General features: G+C 49.2%; 1 protein-coding gene across 7 annotated transcripts in view; it reads left to right on the top strand.

Moving 5' to 3' along the window:
• Positions 1 to 18,417, top strand: part of LOC115172815 (kinesin-like protein KIF13B) — a 74,315-nt gene that overhangs the window by 39,390 nt on the left and 16,508 nt on the right. For all 7 annotated transcript variants that reach the window (XM_029730594.1, XM_029730593.1, XM_029730590.1 and 4 more), the window contains 19 exons: positions 1,012 to 1,099; positions 1,662 to 1,796; positions 6,860 to 6,972; positions 7,179 to 7,290; positions 7,534 to 7,746; positions 8,953 to 9,063; positions 9,272 to 9,406; positions 9,504 to 9,634; positions 11,006 to 11,092; positions 11,299 to 11,492; positions 11,738 to 12,017; positions 12,910 to 13,072; positions 13,193 to 13,339; positions 13,745 to 13,894; positions 15,161 to 15,286; positions 15,528 to 15,701; positions 16,049 to 16,221; positions 16,807 to 16,939; positions 18,114 to 18,263. In XM_029730594.1, the coding sequence (XP_029586454.1) occupies positions 1,012 to 1,099; positions 1,662 to 1,796; positions 6,860 to 6,972; positions 7,179 to 7,290; positions 7,534 to 7,746; positions 8,953 to 9,063; positions 9,272 to 9,406; positions 9,504 to 9,634; positions 11,006 to 11,092; positions 11,299 to 11,492; positions 11,738 to 12,017; positions 12,910 to 13,072; positions 13,193 to 13,339; positions 13,745 to 13,894; positions 15,161 to 15,286; positions 15,528 to 15,701; positions 16,049 to 16,221; positions 16,807 to 16,939; positions 18,114 to 18,263 (2,815 nt within the window). The remainder of the gene's footprint in view (positions 1 to 1,011; positions 1,100 to 1,661; positions 1,797 to 6,859; positions 6,973 to 7,178; positions 7,291 to 7,533; positions 7,747 to 8,952; positions 9,064 to 9,271; positions 9,407 to 9,503; positions 9,635 to 11,005; positions 11,093 to 11,298; positions 11,493 to 11,737; positions 12,018 to 12,909; positions 13,073 to 13,192; positions 13,340 to 13,744; positions 13,895 to 15,160; positions 15,287 to 15,527; positions 15,702 to 16,048; positions 16,222 to 16,806; positions 16,940 to 18,113; positions 18,264 to 18,417) is intronic.

Raw genomic sequence — 18,417 nt, 5'->3', positions numbered from 1 at the left:
TTGACCCCAAAGGTTATGCCCCCATCACCTCTGTTAAAGCAACCTATAGAATAACAGGCTCTACATGGTCCAGCCATATGGAGTCAGTCTGCCACGCTACACAGGATGATGTAGAGCCTGTAGCTCTATATGGAGTCAGTCTGCCACGCTACACAGGATGATGTAGAGCCTGTAGCTCTATATGGAGTCAGTCTGCCACGCTACACAGGATGATGTAGAGCCTGTAGCTCTATATGGAGTCAGTCTGCCACGCTACACAGGATGATGTTGAGCCTGTAGCTCTATATGGAGTATTGATCTGGCTATTGCACATTCTATTTGGAGAACTGTTACTTATACACAGAATGTCGGAGAGTGTAGAGCAGGGATGGGCAACTTTGATGGGGGTGGAGGCCACAAACAAAATTGAACTGGTGAGGGGCCGCAGTGGCTTGTAGGTCTGCGCATCCATACCACCCACCTACCACTTTGCGAGCAAAACGTTTTAGCAGCACCCCCCTGTGACAGTGAAGATAGAAATAAATTATGTTTTGAAGTTCATTTCCTGCCATTCTGCGCATTTTACAATGGGGCGTAGAGAAAAGGGTGCTGTTTTAAAGCAAGTTTGATGCAATTCTACACATTTTGACATATGGTGGAGGCAGACGTTTGCAGTTAAGTAATTGGACCATGCTTACACCTAGTTTAGACAGCTGGCCACTATACTCGAACCCATCTAAAACAATGTTTACTGACATGGGCTAATTGAGTGACTGCCACTAGACTCTTACCAATCTAAAACAATGTTTACTGACATGGGCTAATTGAGTGACTGCCACTAGACTCTTACCAGTCTAAAACAATGTTTACTGACATGGGCTAATTGAGTGGCTGCTGATGCACGACCCTGGCGTAGTGGGATACATCTCAAATAAAATACTATTTCAGATGATTAAAAAAAGTTTTTTGATAGAACATGGAAGCATGATGACTGTTTTTGTAGTTAACCACATTGATATGTGTCCCCCCCAGGAGCAGGCAGGCTCTTAGAGTGAGGGAGCACAAGGTGTTGGGGCCATACGTGGACGGCCTGTCACGCCTGGCTGTAGCCAGCTACAAGGTACACTACACCACTATCATCACTAGTAGAATGACTACTGATATGACCATGCTACTGATGATTTGACCTTTATTCTGGATTCCTAAACAACAGAATTGATATGATGGTAAATAAATGATGTGAAATGTTCATGTTCTGGGTTGGTGTGTAGAGGAGAGCGTAGTGAGGGGTGTGGTAGCTGAGAGCTCTGTCAAAAAGAGTTAACCACACACACTTATTTAATCAACACACTGACTTGAAGGCTGACTACACACACACACTCTCACGTCACACTCCCTGGATTCAAGGCTTACTGTGGCTAATGACTTTGACAGCTGTTCACATATCGGTGGTAAGCTACTATTTAGCCCTGCTCAAGAGGGTTGCTTTTTCTGGAGAAAAGTATTTATTTATCTATCTCTCTCTCTCTTCCTTCCTCTCTCTCTTCTTCCCTCCAACCCTATCTCCATCCCCCCATCTCATGCCTTCTGTCCCCTGTTCCTCTTCTTCTTCCCTCCCCCCGGCCTTCCATCCTTGTCCCCTCTCTCCATCCATCCCTCCCTCTCTCCTATCTTTTCTCTAGGACATTGAGTCTCTGATGTCGGAGGGGAATAAGTCTCGTACGGTGGCCGCCACCAACATGAACGAGGAGAGTAGCAGATCTCACGCTGTCTTCAACATCATCCTCACACACACACTCAAAGACCTGCAGTCTGGGGTAAGACACACACACACACACACACACACACACACTCTCCAACTGATTGTTACGCAACGGTCAATCCAACCTCTCCCCCATAACATCTTAGTCGACTGCTGTAATGTTTTGTGACTACTGCATCTTCGTCATGTCACTCTGTCTCCCTCTAGTTCTAAAGCACTGTTGAACCAGGTCACTGAGGGTAGTAGTGTCCCAGAGAGACTGTCTGTCCTGTCAGTCAGCCCTAGTTCCTACTGTTCAGGAACTAGCTAGTGATGTCAGCCTCCAGGAAACCTGTAAATAAGTAATGAAGTGCTCTCTCTGTCTGTCTTGATGTCAGCTGATCTGCTGTGTTAGCCTGCTCCTGTTTTATCCACGCCTGGTTGGTCATCCAGCCCTGGGACTGTATGTTTGTGTGTGTGTTGCGAGCTTGTGTCTGTGCGTGTGTCACCTGATCACCCAACCCTGGTCTCCCTGCATTATATCGGAAGCACACAGGGTGAATAATGCAGGAGTGGAACAGTTGATTCTAGTTGAGAAAAAAAAAGAAGAAAGGCTGGAACAGTTGATTCCAGTTCAGGTAAGAAGAAATGCTGGAACAGTTGATTCCAGTTCAGGTAAAAAGAAAGCCTGGAACAGTTGATTCTAGTTTGGGTCAAATAAGGCTCAATTAAGGCTAGAACAGACACGTGAACCTCTATTATCCCCATAAGGACAGTTATGTTATTATCCACATCAGTATTTCAAAAAAGCGAATTCAAATTAAACACATTTCAGAATGTTTGGGAACACTCTTCCTAACGAATGTAACGCAGGCAGTTAATCTAACGAAGGGATGGCCCGCTGTAAGGCCCGCTGTAAGGCCCGCTGTAGGCCCGCTGTAGGCCCGCTGTAGGCCCGCAGATCAATTACCCCCAAAAAACTCAGTCGGGTCTCAACTTACCTTTGAGAGTTAGAATAGTAGAATGTACAAGGTGCAATGTAGAAATGTGGTTGTGCATCAACAGTTTTTCCTCTCATGTCGGTCAATTAGCATTTTTTTCTGTCTGTCTGAACTCAGCAAAAAAAGAAACGTCCCTTTTTCAGGACCCTATCTTTCAAAGATAATTTGTAAAAATCCAAATAACTTCATAGATCTTTATTGTAAAGGGTTTGAACACTGTTTCCCATGCTTGTTCAATGAACCATAAACAATTAATGAACATGCACCTGTGGAGCGGTCGTTAAGACACTAACAGCTTACAGACGGTAGGCAATTAAGGTCACAGTTGTGGAAATTTAGGACACTAAAGAGGCCTTTCTACTAACTCTAAAAAACACCAAAAGAAAGATGCCCAGGGTTCCTGCTCATCTGCGTGAACATGCCTTAGCCATGCTGCAAGGAGGCATGAGAACTGCAGATGTGGCCAGGGCAATAAATTGCAATGTCCGTACTATCAGACACCTAAGACAGCGCTACAGGGAGACAGGACGGACAGCTGATCGTCCTCACAGTGGCAGACCACGTGTAACACCTGCACAGGATCTGTACATCCGAACATCACACCTGCAGGACAGGTACAGGATGGCAACAACAACTGCCTGAGTTACACCAGGAACTCACAATCCCTCCATCAGTGCTCAGACTGTCTGCAATAGGCTGAGAGAGGCTGGACTGAGGGCTTGTAGGCCTGTTGTAAGGCAGGTCCTCACCAGATATCACCGGCAACAACGTCGCCTATGGGCACAAACCCACCGTCGCTGGACCAGACAGGACTGGCAAAAAGTGCTCTTCACTGACGAGTCGTGGTTTTGTCTCACCAGGGGTGATGGTCGGATTCACGTTTATCGTCGAAGGAATGAGCGTTACACTGAGGCCTGTACTCTGGAGCGGGATGGATTGGAGGTGGAGGATCCGTCATGGTCTGGGGCGGTGTGTCACAGCATCATCGGACTGAGCTTGTTGACATTGCAGGCAATCTCAATGCTGTGCGTTACAGGGAAGACATCCTCCTCCCTCATGTGGTACCCTTCCTGCAGGCTCATCTTGACATGACCCTCCAGCATGACAATGCCACCAGCCATACTGCTCATTCTGTGCGTGATTTCCTGCAAGACAGGAATGTCAGTGTTCTGACATGGCCAGCAAAGAGCCCGGGTCTCAATCCCATTGAGCACGTCTGGGACCTGTTGGATCGGAGGGTGAGGGCTAGGGCCATTCCCCCCAGAAATGTCCGGGAACTTGCAGGTGCTTTGGTGGAAAAGTGGGGTAACATCTCACAGCAAGAACTGGCAAATCTGGTGCAGTCCATGAGGAGGAGATGCACTGCAGTACTTAATGCAGCTGGTGGCCACACCAGATACTGACTGCTACTTTTGATTTTGACCCTTTTTGTTCAGGGACACATTATTCCATTTCTGTTAGTCACATGTCTGTGGAACTTGTTCAGTTTGTCTCAGTTGTTGAATCTTGTTATGGTCATACAAATATTTACACATGTTAAGTTTGCTGAAAATAAACGCAGTTGACAGTGCGAGGATCTTTCTTTTTTTCCCCTGAGTTTAGTAATCATGGTTGAATTACCGACTGGATGACCCCCATCGATTTGTTAGTCAGTCACTCAGATGTATTAAAAACTGCAAACATTGCTCTCTAACCCCATATGTGTAGAATTGAAACAAACTGATACATGTTCTCTACACCCCATGGCAAAATGTTTACAATTGCAGTAAATGAAGTAAAAATGATCTTGATGTGGGTGGTGCTTAGGGCCCCCAAAACCCTAGGGCCAGCTGTGACTGCATGTGTGGTATGGATGTCGGTAGCCGACCCCTTAAGCCACTGCAGCCCTTCATGATACTTTCAGTTTTGTTGTGCCCCCCCCCCATCAAAGAGTCCCATCCCTGATCTAAAGTGTTGCACATTGTTGACTGAGCCTCCCTTTTGGAGGCTGTAACAGTTTGATACCTTGTTGTGTTGCTGAACGCAGCCCCAGGTGCACCTGTGGTGGAATGGAAACAGAGTTAAATATAGTCTGAGTCTGATCATTTAAACTGATGCACAAATAAAGGCTGTCTGCCTCAGTGTGTGTGTGTGCGCACACACACACACACACACACACACAGTGAGATAAAGAGCAAGAGCGTCTTTGGGCCTCCTATTTCTGCTGAGGTTCACTTGGCTTTATCCTCCCTTTACTAATCTCCATGGAAACTCAGTCCTATGCAAATTCACAGGGGCCTGGTGACAGAGAGTAATCTGAATGTCTCTGAGATGTTGCTTTGGTAGTGCACATTAACTAAACCGTAGGCAAATACTAGGGACAAATCCTGCAAGATTGTTACTCAACTAGATGACCTAAGAGTTTAAAATATACTGAATTCCACATTTAATGAGGTATCAGCCAAATACTTCAAATCATTTTTGACTCAGGTCCACCCTGTTTTATGCTTTTTTCCCCTCTCCTCTCTCTCTCCTCTCTCGCTCTTCTCTCTCTCCTCGCTCTCTCTGGGGACAAGGGCAGCCTTTGTTTTCACAACTCACTGTAATCTCTGCCCGCTCTATTCCCACTCAGCACGACGCCGGACGTAACACACACACACACACACACACACACACACACACACACACACACACACACACACACACACACACACACACACACACACACACCATAATGCACACACCCCCTCTGCCCCCGCTGTCCTTTGTCTCTCTACCCCCATCTCTTTCTATCATTTCTTGCTCAAATCATTCACTCACCCCATCTCTCTCTTTCTATATATTTAGCGTAAATTCTCACATTCTTTCCTTCCACTACTGCATTCATGCATTTTCTCTGTTCTTCCTCTTACACGATCTCTCCTTCCTCCTCTCATCCCTCCCCACCTCCCCTTCTCTCTCTCTCGCCCCTACCTCCCCTTCTCTCTCTCTCTCTCTCGCCCCTACCTCCCCTTCTCTCTCTCTCGCCCCTACCTCCCCTTCTCTCTCTCTCTCTCTCTCTCTCTCTCTCTCTCTCTCTCTCTCGCCCCTACCTCCCCTTCTCTCTCTCGCCCCTACCTCCCCTTCTCTCTCTCGCCCCTACCTCCCCTTCTCTCTCTCTCTCTCTCGTCCCTACCCTCCCCTTCTCTCTCTCTCTCTCTCGTCCCTACCTCCCCTACTCTCTCTCTCTCTCTCTCTCTCTCTCTCTCTCTCTCTCTCTCTCTCGTCCCTACCTCCCCCTCTCTCTCTCTCTCTCTCTCTCTCGTCCCTACCTCCCCTACTCTCTTATCTCCATTATCTCTCTCTCTCCCAGTCAAGCTCCAGTCCTTAATGCACACACCTTATTTAAGATAAGGACACCACACACACACACACACACACACACACACACACACACACACACACACACACACACACACACACACACACCACACACACACACACACACACAAATACAGTGAGTGAAGCTCCACCCCTGCAGCTAACATTGTAAATCACAAAGAACAATTGTTACTCCAGCCTCTCTCCAGCTCGCTTTCTCTCTCACACGCTGTCGCACGCCCTCTTGTTCTCTCTCTTTCTCTCTCTCCTCGCTCTCGTACGCGCTCTTTCTTGCTCTTTTTATCTCTTAATCGCATGCGCTCGTTCTCTCTCCTCTTTCTCTCGTTCCCTCTCCTCTTTCTCTCGTTCCCTCTCTTCTTTCTCTCGTTCCCTCTCCTCGCACTCTCGTTCCCTCTCCTCGCACTCTCGTTCCCTCTCCTCGCACTCTCTCCTCGCACTCTCTCTCGTTCTCTATCTCTGCCTCGCTGTGTGTGGCTTTTGGCCTCTGTTCTCCATAGGAATACCTGGTTAATGAATCCTTTCATATATATATTATCCTTCCTGGACCTTTATGTTAGAGCAGGGAGACATGATGGTTGTAGCCTGCATGGAAATGACTGGGATGAGATGGGAAATCTTTGATGTGTTTGCATTCCGGAGGTTTATGCAATGTGCAGGATTGGAGTCATTTTAACAGTTTAAAATGAAGGATGTTATCAAAAATCAAATCTACCAAGATGACTTTCTATCCGCTCTCCCCTTCCTTGTATCTCTCTCTCTCGCCTCTCCCCCTCTGTAGACGAGTGGTGAGAAGGTGAGTAAGCTGAGTCTGGTAGACCTGGCTGGCAGTGAGAGAGCAGCTAAGACTGGCGCTACTGGAGAGAGGATGAAGGAGGGGAGCAACATCAACAAGTATGTTACCAAGCACTTTGATAACGCACCCGCACCTCAATGAGAACACACACACACACACACACACACACACACACACACACACACACACACACACACACACACAGCACCAAGTGTTCTAGTTCCCCTTTTAAACAAAGATGGACACTTTTCACTTAGCAAATATGCCACCTGTTATGATAGTGGGTTGTTGTGTCTCTCTGCAGGTCTCTGACTACTCTAGGCCTGGTCATATCTGCTCTGGCAGAACAGGGATGTGGGAAAAACAAGACCAAATTTGTCCCTTACAGAGACTCTGTGCTAACATGGCTGCTAAAGGTAAGAGACACACATTTTGTATTTTTCCCTGCTCTTACTATAACTTCTCTGGTCCTCCCTCTCTCTCTCGCTCCGCTCAACATGAGAGGGATGGAGGCTTATCTTCCTGTTTCCTTTAGAGATTTGAACGCTTCTGTCCCTACAATCATTTGAAGATTTGGTTCTGACGACCTTGTATCTTCCTCTTTCATTCCCTCTCTCTCCCTCGTCTCTCCCTCATCTCTCTCTCTTCCTCGTCTCCAGGACAGCCTGGGCGGTAACAGCCGCACGGCCATGGTGGCCACGGTGAGCCCGGCAGCAGACAACTACGACGAGACGCTGTCCACGCTGCGCTACGCCGACCGGGCCAAGAGCATCGTCAACCACGCTGTCGTCAACGAGGACCCCAACGCACGCATCATCAGGGAGCTCCGAGAGGAAGTGGAGAAACTACGGGACCAGCTAACACAGGCAGAGGTAGGGGGGAGAAAAGGAAGGAGGGGGAGAAACTACTGGACCAGCTGGTAGAGGTGGGGGGGGGGAGGAAGGAAGGAGGGGGAGAAACTACTGGACCAGCTGGTAGAGGTGGGGGGGAGAAAAGGAAGGAGAGGGAGAAACTACGGGATCAGCAGGTAGAGGTGGGGGGGGAGGAAGGAAGGAGGGGGAGAAACTACGGGACCAGCTGGTAGAGGTGGGGGGGGAGGAAGGAAGGAGGGGGAGAAACTACGTGATCAGCAGGTAGAGGTGGGGGGGAGAAAAGGAAGGAGGGGGAGAAACTACGGGACCAGCTGACACAAGCAGAGGTGGTGGGGGGAGGAAGTAAGGAGGGGGAGAAACTACGGGACCAGCTGGTAGAGGTGGGGGGGGAGGAAGGAGGGGGAGAAACTACTGGACCAGCTGGTAGAGGTGGGGGGGAGGAAGGAGGGGGAGAAACTACGGGATCAGCAGGTAGAGGTGGGGGGGAGGAAGGAAGGAGGGGGAGAAACTACGGGATCAGCAGGTAGAGGTGGGGGGGAGGAAGGAAGGAGGGGGAGAAACTACGGGATCAGCAGGTAGAGGTGGGGGGGAGGAAGGAAGGAGGGGGAGAAACTACGGGATCAGCAGGTAGAGGTGGGGGGGAGAAAAGGAAGGAGGGGGAGAAACTACGGGACCAGCTGACACAGGCAGAGGTGGTGGGGGGGAGGAAGGAAGGAGGGGGAGAAACTACGGGACCAGCAGGTAGAGGTAGGGGGGAGAAAAGGAAGGAGGGGGAGAAACTACTGGACCAGCTGACACAGGCAGAGGTGGTGGGGGGAGGAAGGAAGGAGGGGGAGAAACTACGGGACCAGCTGACACAGGCAGAGGTGGTGGGGGGAGAAAAGGTGGGGGAGAAAGGGGGCGGTAGAGAGGGGTAGAGAAAGAGGGGGAAGAGGGAGATAACTGACAGTCCAGGGTAAGGATGGATGGTGGAGAAAGAACCTGGCTATACCAGCTGGCAAATCTGGTCATGTTAAGGTTGCGTTGTGGTCGTATAAGGATGTTTTTTTGCATCCAGAAAACAATGTCTTCATCTGATTGTAGCAGGTACCTGTTGGTTGTAATTTGGTTGTATGAAGCCTTTTTAACCAGAACATCGGTGACATGGACTTCTACATGTTTCCTGCTTGTAGAGATGGAAAGAGTGTTTTCTTGTCTCCTATCCAGTCTATGAAGGCCCCAGAGCTGAAGGAGAGGCTGGAGGAGTCTGAAAAACTCATCCAGGAGATGACCGTCACCTGGGAGGAGAAGCTACGCAAGACGGAGGAGATCGCACAGGTACACAACACACCTTTGTACATTCTGTCCTGGGTTGTGTTCATTAGGTACGAAACAGAAGACAACCGTCTGAAACGGGGAGTTTCTGAAATTGTCCAATAAGAAATGCTTAATTTCATTTTCTGTTGCACAACGTTTTGAAAAGTGTGCCCTAATTAAGTGGAGTCTGGAGGCTGGATCAATAGTTCCTCTGTTGTATGGCCTGTAGGAGCGGCAGAAACAGTTGGAGTCCCTGGGCATCTCTCTCCAGTCGTCTGGCATCAGAGTGGGAGAAGACAAGTGTTTCCTAGTCAACCTCAACGCTGACCCCGCTCTCAACGAACTGCTTGTCTACTACCTGAAGGTACGCGCGCACACAATGGTGCATGCACGTATGCTTCCACACACACACACACACCATTGTAACATTGTGTGTGACCATGTGTTGTTGTGTACTGTAGGAGCACACTAAGGTTGGTTCAGCAGACTCCCAGGACATCCAGCTGTGTGGGATGGGTATTCAGGCTGAACACTGCATCATAGACATCACAGCTGACCAACGGGTGGTCCTCACTCCTCACAGGAACTCAAGGTACGTATAGAACACTACTCTTCGTCTCCATCATCACAATTCCCAGTGGGGCAAAACTAGGTAAAATAGCGTCTCTACAACCAACAGGTTGAAATCTGGTTGTAAAAAATGTCATATTTTGCCCGCTGGCACCTCGCACCCCACAAGGAGTCACGGTTCACCAGCTTAGTCATCAATATCATCTCAATGTCCACATCATCAGGATGATGATCCTGGTCAGCCCACTGTCACTCCTCACCTCATGACTTCTCTGCTTCCAGATAAGGATGATGTCATGTTGCCTTTAGGCCCTTAGGGATTACATGGCCTGCTTGCAGAGGAGGCTGGTGGGGGGAGCTATAGGAGGACGCGCTGATTGTAATGGCTGGAAAGGAATCAAACTCATCAAACATCTGTTTTTATGCCATTACAATGAGCCCTATAGCTTCTCCCACCAGCCACTGCCTGCTTGAAGGAGCTAACTGTATGGTAATCTTCTTGTGGTTTAATTTATTGATGTTACAGAACGTGTGTTCTTAAGCGTTCATGTTTTTATGATGTGGTTATGTTACAGAATGTGTGTATTTATGATGTGGTTATGTTACAGAACGTGTGTGTTTATGATGTGGTTATGTTACAGAACGTGTGTTTATGATGAGGTCATGTATTTATGATGTGGTTATGTTACAGAACGTGTGTTTATGATGTGGTTATGTTACAGAACGTGTGTATTTATGATGTGGTTATGTTACAGAACGTGTGTATTTATGATGTGGTTATGTTACAGAACGTGTGTTTATGATGTGGTTATGTTACAGAACGTGTGTTTATGATGTGGTTATGTTACAGAACGTGTGTGTTTATGATGTGGTGATGTTACAGAACGTGTGTATTTATGATGTGGTTATGTTACAGAACTTGTGTTTATGATGTGGTTATGTTACAGAACGTGTGTTTTTATGATGTGGTTATGTTACAGAACGTGTGTTTATGATGTGGTTATGTTACAGAACGTGTGTATTTATGATGTGGTTATGTTACAGAACGTGTGTATTTATGATGTGGTTATGTTACAGAACGTGTGTATTTATGATGTGGTTATGTTACAGAACGTGTGTATTTATGATGTGGTTATGTTACAGAACGTGTGTATTTATGATGTGGTTATGTTACAGAACGTGTGTGTTTATGATGTGGTTATGTTACAGAACGTGTGTATTTATGATGTGGTTATGTTACAGAACGTGTGTATTTATGATGTGGTTATGTTACAGAACGTGTGTATTTATGATGTGGTTATGTTACAGAACGTGTGTATTTATGATGTGGTTATGTTACAGAACGTGTGTATTTATGATGTGGTTATGTGTTTATGATGTGGTTATGTTACAGAACGTGTGTGAACGGCTCTCCTTGCACCAGCCCTCAGCAGCTCCACCATGGAGACCGCATCCTGTGGGGAAACAACCACTTCTTCAGGTGTGTGCACACGTGTGTGTCTTGTGACAGTTCTGACAATACTGCAAATCACAATGTCTCCCTCAGCTACTTGTGCTGGTTTGAAAACAATTCATCTGTTATACTGGATATTCACCATATTACTGAAACCCCTGGATTGTTCGCTCTCCCTCCTCTCCCTTTCTCTCCCCCCTCCTCTCTCCCCTTTCCTGCTCTCTTCCCCACAGGATCAACCTGCCTAAGTGGCGGTCGCGGGGTGGTGGTGAGGAAGAGGAGGGTGAGGGAGGCCTGATGAAGAACAGTAGCAGTAGTGAACAGCTGGAGGGCGACGGAGACACCAACAGTGAGGTTTCCTCCGAGGTCTCCTTCTCCTACGAGTTCGCCCAGACAGAGGTCATGATGAAGGCCCTGGGCAACAACGGTGAGCACACACACACACACACACACACACAGGTCCTTACAAACAACGACGAGAGGGATGTGTATTAAGGAGAGGGAAAGGAGGAAGGGAGAACTAATGATAAGTGCCCTTCAGAAACAAATAACATGTTGAGAATCACTGATTGACTGCAACTTCTGTCCATCACACCGCATATGAATCACGATTGATTGCTTATCCGGATCCCCCGTCCTTGATTGGCTCTTGTCCCTGTCCGTCACCTTCAGACCCCATGCAGGCAGTGCTCCAGTCCCTAGAGAGGCAGCACGAGGAGGAGAAGCGCTCGGCGCTGGAGAGACAACGGCTGATGTACGAACAGGAGCTGCAACAGCTGAGACGACGGCTGCACCCGGACAGACCGTCTGTAGGACAGACAGGCATGGCCCCCAGCCAATCACAGGGCCAGGCTGACAGGCCGGGACAGCCCCACTACCGCAGCCTGGAGAGACTCAGCATGTCCAACTCACCCAGCGCACAGAGCAGGCTGAAGCAGTGGAGCGAGGAGAGGTGAGAGGGAGGGTGTGGAACACAGGGTTGGGGGGATGGTGTGTGTGTGTGTGGCTGGGGGTGGATGGTGTGTGTGTGTGTGGCTGGGGGTGGATGGTGTGTGTGTGTGTGGCTGGGGGTGGATGGTGTGTGTGTGTGTGGCTGGGGGTGGATGGTGTGTGTGTGTGTGGCTGGGGGGGGGGGGGATGGTGTGTGTGTGTGTGTGGCTGGGGGGGGGGGGATGGTGTGTGTGTGTGTGGCTGGGGGGTGGATGGTGTGTGTGTGTGTGGCTGGGGGTGGATGGTGTGTGTGTGTGTGGCTGGGGGGGGGTGGATGGTGTGTGTGTGTGTGGCTGGGGGTGGATGGTGTGTGTGTGTGTGGCTGGGGGGGGGGGGGATGGTGTGTGTGTGTGTGGCTGGGGGGTGGATGGTGTGTGTGTGTGTGGCTGGGGTGGATGGTGTGTGTGTGTGTGGCTGGGGGGGGGTGGATGGTGTGTGTGTGTGTGGCTGGGGGTGGATGGTGTGTGTGTGTGTGGCTGGGGGGGGGGGGATGGTGTGTGTGTGTGTGGCTGGGGGTGGATGGTGTGTGTGTGTGTGGCTGGGGGGGGGGGGGTGGTGTGTGTGTGTGTGTGGCTGGGGGTGGATGGTGTGTGTGTGTGTGGCTGGGGGTGGATGGTGTGTGTGTGTGTGGCTGGGGGGGGGGGGTGGTGTGTGTGTGTGTGGCTGGGGGTGGATGGTGTGTGTGTGTGTGGCTGGGGGTGGATGGTGTGTGTGTGTGTGGCTGGGGGGGGGGATGGTGTGTGTGTGTGTGGCTGGGGGGGGGGGGGTGGTGTGTGTGTGTGTGTGTGGCTGGGGGGTGGATGGTGTGTGTGTGTACAGTTTGAATGAGATGTTGACGATGATTCCCCCCTCAGAGAGGCGGTGTTGACTCGCAGCCTGCGTAAGCTGAGGGAGCAGATAGTGAGAGCTAACCTGCTGGTGCAAGAGGCTGGCTTCATAGCAGAGGAGCTGGACAAACGCACCGAGTACAGAGTCACTTTGCAGATACCTGCTGCTAACCTCAATGCCAACCGCAAGGTACACACGAGTATTAGCATGCTCACACACACACACCTGGTGCAGTGTGTCGCTTCTCTATTTCTCTCTCTCACATAGAGACACACACTTACCACCTGTCTCCTCCCTCCCTCCTCGCAGCGTGATGCAGTGCTCAGTGAGCCTGCGGTGCAGGTGAGGCGTAAGGGGAAAGGGAAGCAGATCTGGGCTCTGGAGAAGATGGAGAACAGACTGGTGGACATGAGAGAACTGTACCAGGAATGGAAGGAGTACGACGATGACAACCCGGTGAGTGTGTGTGTGAGGGTGGTTGTGCATAGGGTGGGTGAATGGGTGTGTATGGTAACCTGTCCAACCAGTGTCGTTGTCGAGTGTGAGTGTGGTGCTGTGAACTTGGACTACAACGAAGATGAACCCTGTGTGATAAATCATTGTTTTTGAGAGTCTAGTCCATTCAGATGTACACAAACGCCATTTAAGGTGGTGCTAGCAAGCATGCTAGGTATCAACAGCCAATCGACTTGGGTCTGGAAGCCTATAGTGAGCATCGATTGGCTTTATCGCGGAGTATTTGCTTGAAACGCCTGATTTTGAAAATGAATGGAATCCCACATCTTCAGTTAACATGTACTGTAAGGGCTCCATTTAGGATCTCATCACATTTCTCTTCTCTACTCTCTCCCTCCTCTCCAGGTGATGCGTTCCTACTTTAAGCGTGCCGACCCGTTCTTTGATGAGCAGGAGAACCACAGTCTGATCGGCGTAGCCAATGTCTTCCTGTCCTGTCTGTTCTATGACGTCAAGCTGCAATACGCAGTACCCATCATCAACCAGAAGGGGGAGGTAAAGTCGTATTCATTAGAGACACAGCGTAGCAGAACTTTTTGGAAATGGAATTAAAAAAAAGAAGCATTTCCTATTGGAGAAGTTCAGGTAGTTCCTCCCTGTTTGTCTGTTTTATTCTGTTAGTCGCCAAATTAACACAACCCTGTTTCTCAACCAGTGATATCCAATAGGGCTGGGCGATATGGTCAAAATATCATATGGTATTTTTCAAATTGTTGACAGTATTTTATGTTTTTGATTAATAAAAGTTGTACATTTACTTAATGAGTAGAATTTTTGGAAACATGGAAATATAATGTTTATAATAATTCTATAGTTGGAGTATAAATAATAGTGGGCACTTTGAACACGCTGTTTGAAAAAGTCATGGAGTTATTGCGACAGGGTAGAAACCAAAGTGAAGTTCAGTGTTTCCTAGGGGACCCTATAATCTTTGGCAACATTAAATCTTTATTCATATAGCCAACATATTCATGCTTAGCCTATTCCTCTTTGATTTAGAAGATACTGTTGCACAAACAACATGCTGATTTAAGCCTCCACCAGCACTGGCATCAGGCTGTATTAGCTAGCTACGTTTGCTCTGACTCAGTACTTTTATCAGCTAGCCAGTTAACTACTGATTAGCATTAGTGGCTAACACGATTTAGCTCAACTTGCTAAGAAAATACAAACTAGCTGTTTGCAGATGTAAGAAACACAAACTAGTATTGTAATTATAGAACGCTTGTGGATGAATATTAAGATCAAAGTGGAAACAACATCGTTGTCATCAACATGGGCTGCATGGACCACGCAGACTGAACGAAAGTGTCTCGTGGTCAAACAACATGTGCTCCTTGAGTGACGGGTGGGAGTAGGTAGGTAGGTAGGTAGGTAGGTAGGTAGGTAGGTAGGTAGGTAGGTAGGGAGAGAGAGGTAGAGAGCGAGAGAGAGATGACTCAAGTAGCGGAGTAAACTATCACATTCAATTACCGTTATAGAAGGTAAAGTAAAAACCCAATCCTGTCTGTGCATCAAAACAGGTATATAGTAAAATACAGTATACCGCCCAGGCCTAATGCCCAACGTGTTCCAACCCAGCACTAACACACTGATAAAACTAATCGGCATCTAGATTGACGACTGTCCTGAGTCGATTGTTTGGAGGAACGAGGTGTCTTGGTGATGTGCTGAAATGAAAACCTCACGTTGTCGCTATGTGATGCAGCAGAGAATGAATCGTGTTATGATGGTTTCATCCAGGCGTTGGTTGTCTTGTAGGTGGTTGGGAGGTTACACGTGGAGGTGGTGAGAGTTGCGGGGGGGTTTGAGGACAGCATGGCTGGCGGCGAGGACAATGAGACCAGCCCCGACGGAGAGGTGCAGGAGAGGAAACTGGTCTGCATGGTGAGTCCGTTTTGAACACTCATAGAATACACACATACACAGGAAAGTCAATTGTTTTATATAGTTCTTCTGGAATGCCAAGCAATATAGTTTGCTTGTTCTCTTTCAAATCATATTTAATCATATCCTCTCCCTCCCTATCTTCCTCTCTCTCCTCCTCCCTTTCTCTCTCCCTCCCTCTCCCTCCCAATCTTCCTCTCTCTCCTCCTCCCTTTCTCTCTCCCTCTCTCTCTCCCTCCAGATCAAGATTCTTCAGGCAACAGGTCTCCCCCAGTACCTTTCCAACTTTGTCTTCTGCCAATACTCGTTCTGGGACCAGGCGGAGCCTGTAATCGTGGCCCCAGAGGTGGACCCCTCTGCCTCGTCCCCAAGCAGCAAGGACCCTCACTGCATGGTGGTCTTTGACAGCTGCAAGGTCAGACATCCAATTAAATTTAAAATGCTTTACTGACATATTGGCATGGTAAAAGTACTTGTATTGTAAAAGCAACAATGTTAAAAAATCCAGCAGGATATAAAATAAATGCACATCTCAGTCATGTTGCAGATAGCTCTAATAGCCCAGAATGAATCAGGTTTAACTAGTGGTGAGCACAGCGTTCAGTCTCGTTTAACCAGGCTATGTATTAGGACCCTTCCTATCTTCTTAGTCTTCTTACAGTGTGTTTATGCTCTGTTTTCTGCTAATTCACCTCTTGGTTTTTTATGCTATTATTTCTGCCCTTTCTAATTCTGTTTCTCTCTCCGTCTCTCCCCCTATAGGAGATGGGTGTGTCTGTAACAGAGGAGTTTATAGAGTATCTGACAGAGGGGGCAGTGGCCATGGAGGTGTACGGACACAGACAGGCTGCCGCCGGACAGGCTGACTCAGGCAGGAACCCTGCCTTCTGGGACCTCAGCATCATACAAGCCAAGACACGCACGCTACGGGACAGGTAAACGCGCACGCACGCTACGGGACAGGTAAACGCGCACGCACGCTACGGGACAGGTAAACGCGCACGCATGCTACGGGACAGGTAAACGCGCACGCACGCTACGGGACAGGTAAACGCGCACGCACGCTACGAGACAGGTACGCGCGCACGCACGCTACGGGACAGGTACGCGCGCACGCTACGGGACAGGTAAACACGCACGCTACGGGACAGGTAAACGCACACGCACGCTACGGGACAGGTAAACGCGCACGCACGCTACGGGACAGGTAAACGCGCACGCACGCTACGGGACAGGTAAACGCACACGCACCCTACGGGACAGGTAAACGCACACGCACCCTACGGGACAGGTAAACGCGCCCCCTACGGGACAGGTAAACGCGCACCCTACGGGACAGGTAGGCGCGCGCGCCCCCTACGGGACAGGTAAACGCGCACCCTACGGGACAGGTAAACGCGCACCCTACGGGACAGGTAAACACAGCAGAAGTTGACACTGACACATATGCCAGAGGTTCCAGTTCCACATGAAAGCAACCTTCTAAATTCCATATTGGTGTTGTCTGTCTCCCCCTACAGGTGGAGCGAGGTAACACGTCGTCTGGAGATGTGGATCCAGGTGTTGGAGATCAATGAGAACGGAGACTTCATGCCTGTGGAGGTCATACCTGCCAAAGACGTACGCACTGGAGGTATATTCCAACTACGACAGGTAGGTGTTATGTCTCTGTCTGTCTTTTTCATGTTTTAATCAGGAATTCCAAATCGTCCTTTACCTCAGAATGAAAAAGACAATCCAATACATATTTACACCAGGAACACAACAATACACACATTAGAATCAATGAGAAGAAAAAGCGTCAAGTCCACCAACTGAATTGTTGATTGAATCAGTAAGAGGAGGAAGGCCCAGCTGTTTTCACCACTAATGTTCTATTTTGTGTTGATCCCCCCTCAGGGCCAGTCCCAAAGACATGTCTAATCTGTTGTTCCCTCTACCCCTCTCCTTCACCACCTCCCTCTCCCCTCAGGGCCAGTCCCAAAGACATGTCTAATCTGTTGATCCCTCTATCCCTCTCCTTCACCACCTCCCTCTCCCCTCAGGGCCAGTCCCAAAGACATGTCTAATCTGTTGTTCCCTCTATCCCTCTCCTTCACCACCTCCCTCTCCCCTCAGGGCCAGTCCCAAAGACATGTCTAATCTGTTGTTCCCTCTATCCCTCTCCTTCACCACCTCCCTCTCCCCTCAGGGCCAGTCCCAAAGACATGTCTAATCTGTTGTTCCCTCTATCCCTCTCCTTCACCACCTCCCTCTCCCCTCAGGGCCAGTCCCAAAGACATGTCTAATCTGTTGTTCCTCTATCCCTCTCCTTCACCACCTCCCTCTCCCCTCAGGGCCAGTCCCAAAGACATGTCTAATCTGTTGTTCCCTCTATCCCTCTCCTTCACCACCTCCCTCTCCCCTCAGGGCCAGTCCCAAAGACATGTCTAATCTGTTGTTCCCTCTATCCCTCTCCTTCACCACCTCCCTCTCCCCTCAGGGCCAGTCCCAAAGACATGTCTAATCTGTTGTTCCCTCTATCCCTCTCCTTCACCACCTCCCTCTCCCCTCAGGGCCAGTCCCAAAGACATGTCTAATCTGTTGTTCCCTCTATCTCTCTCCTTCACCACCTCCCTCTCCCCTCAGGGCCAGTCCCAAAGACATGTCTAATCTGTTGTTCCCTCTATCCCTCTCCTTCACCACCTCCCTCTCCCCTCAGGGCCAGTCCCAAAGACATGTCTAATCTGTTGTTCCCTCTATCCCTCTCCTTCACCACCTCCCTCTCCCCTCAGGGCCAGTCCCAAAGACATGTCTAATCTGTTGTTCCCTCTACCCCCCCCCCCAGGGCCAGTCCAGACGTCTGCAGGTGGAGGTGAAGTCTGTGCAGGACAGTGGGACGATGCCGCTGATAGCAGAGGTGCTGCTGGCCGTGTCTGTGGGCTGTGTGGAGATCAGACAGACACGCCAGGCCAAGGCCAACAACGAACCCGTACAGGTAACACACACGGACGCATACCTATGCAGATTCAGAAAGTATTCAGACCCCTGGACTTTTTCCACATTTTGTTACGTTACAACCTTATTCTAAAATGGATGAAGGAAAAAAACAATGTCATCAAACTACACACAATACCCCATAATGACAACGC

The sequence above is a fragment of the Salmo trutta genome, chromosome 33 (genome assembly GCF_901001165.1).
Source record: "Salmo trutta chromosome 33, fSalTru1.1, whole genome shotgun sequence".
NCBI lineage: Eukaryota > Metazoa > Chordata > Actinopteri > Salmoniformes > Salmonidae > Salmo > Salmo trutta.
The sequence above is the reverse complement of the archived record's forward strand: the minus strand, read 5'-3'. Positions and strand labels throughout refer to the sequence as shown.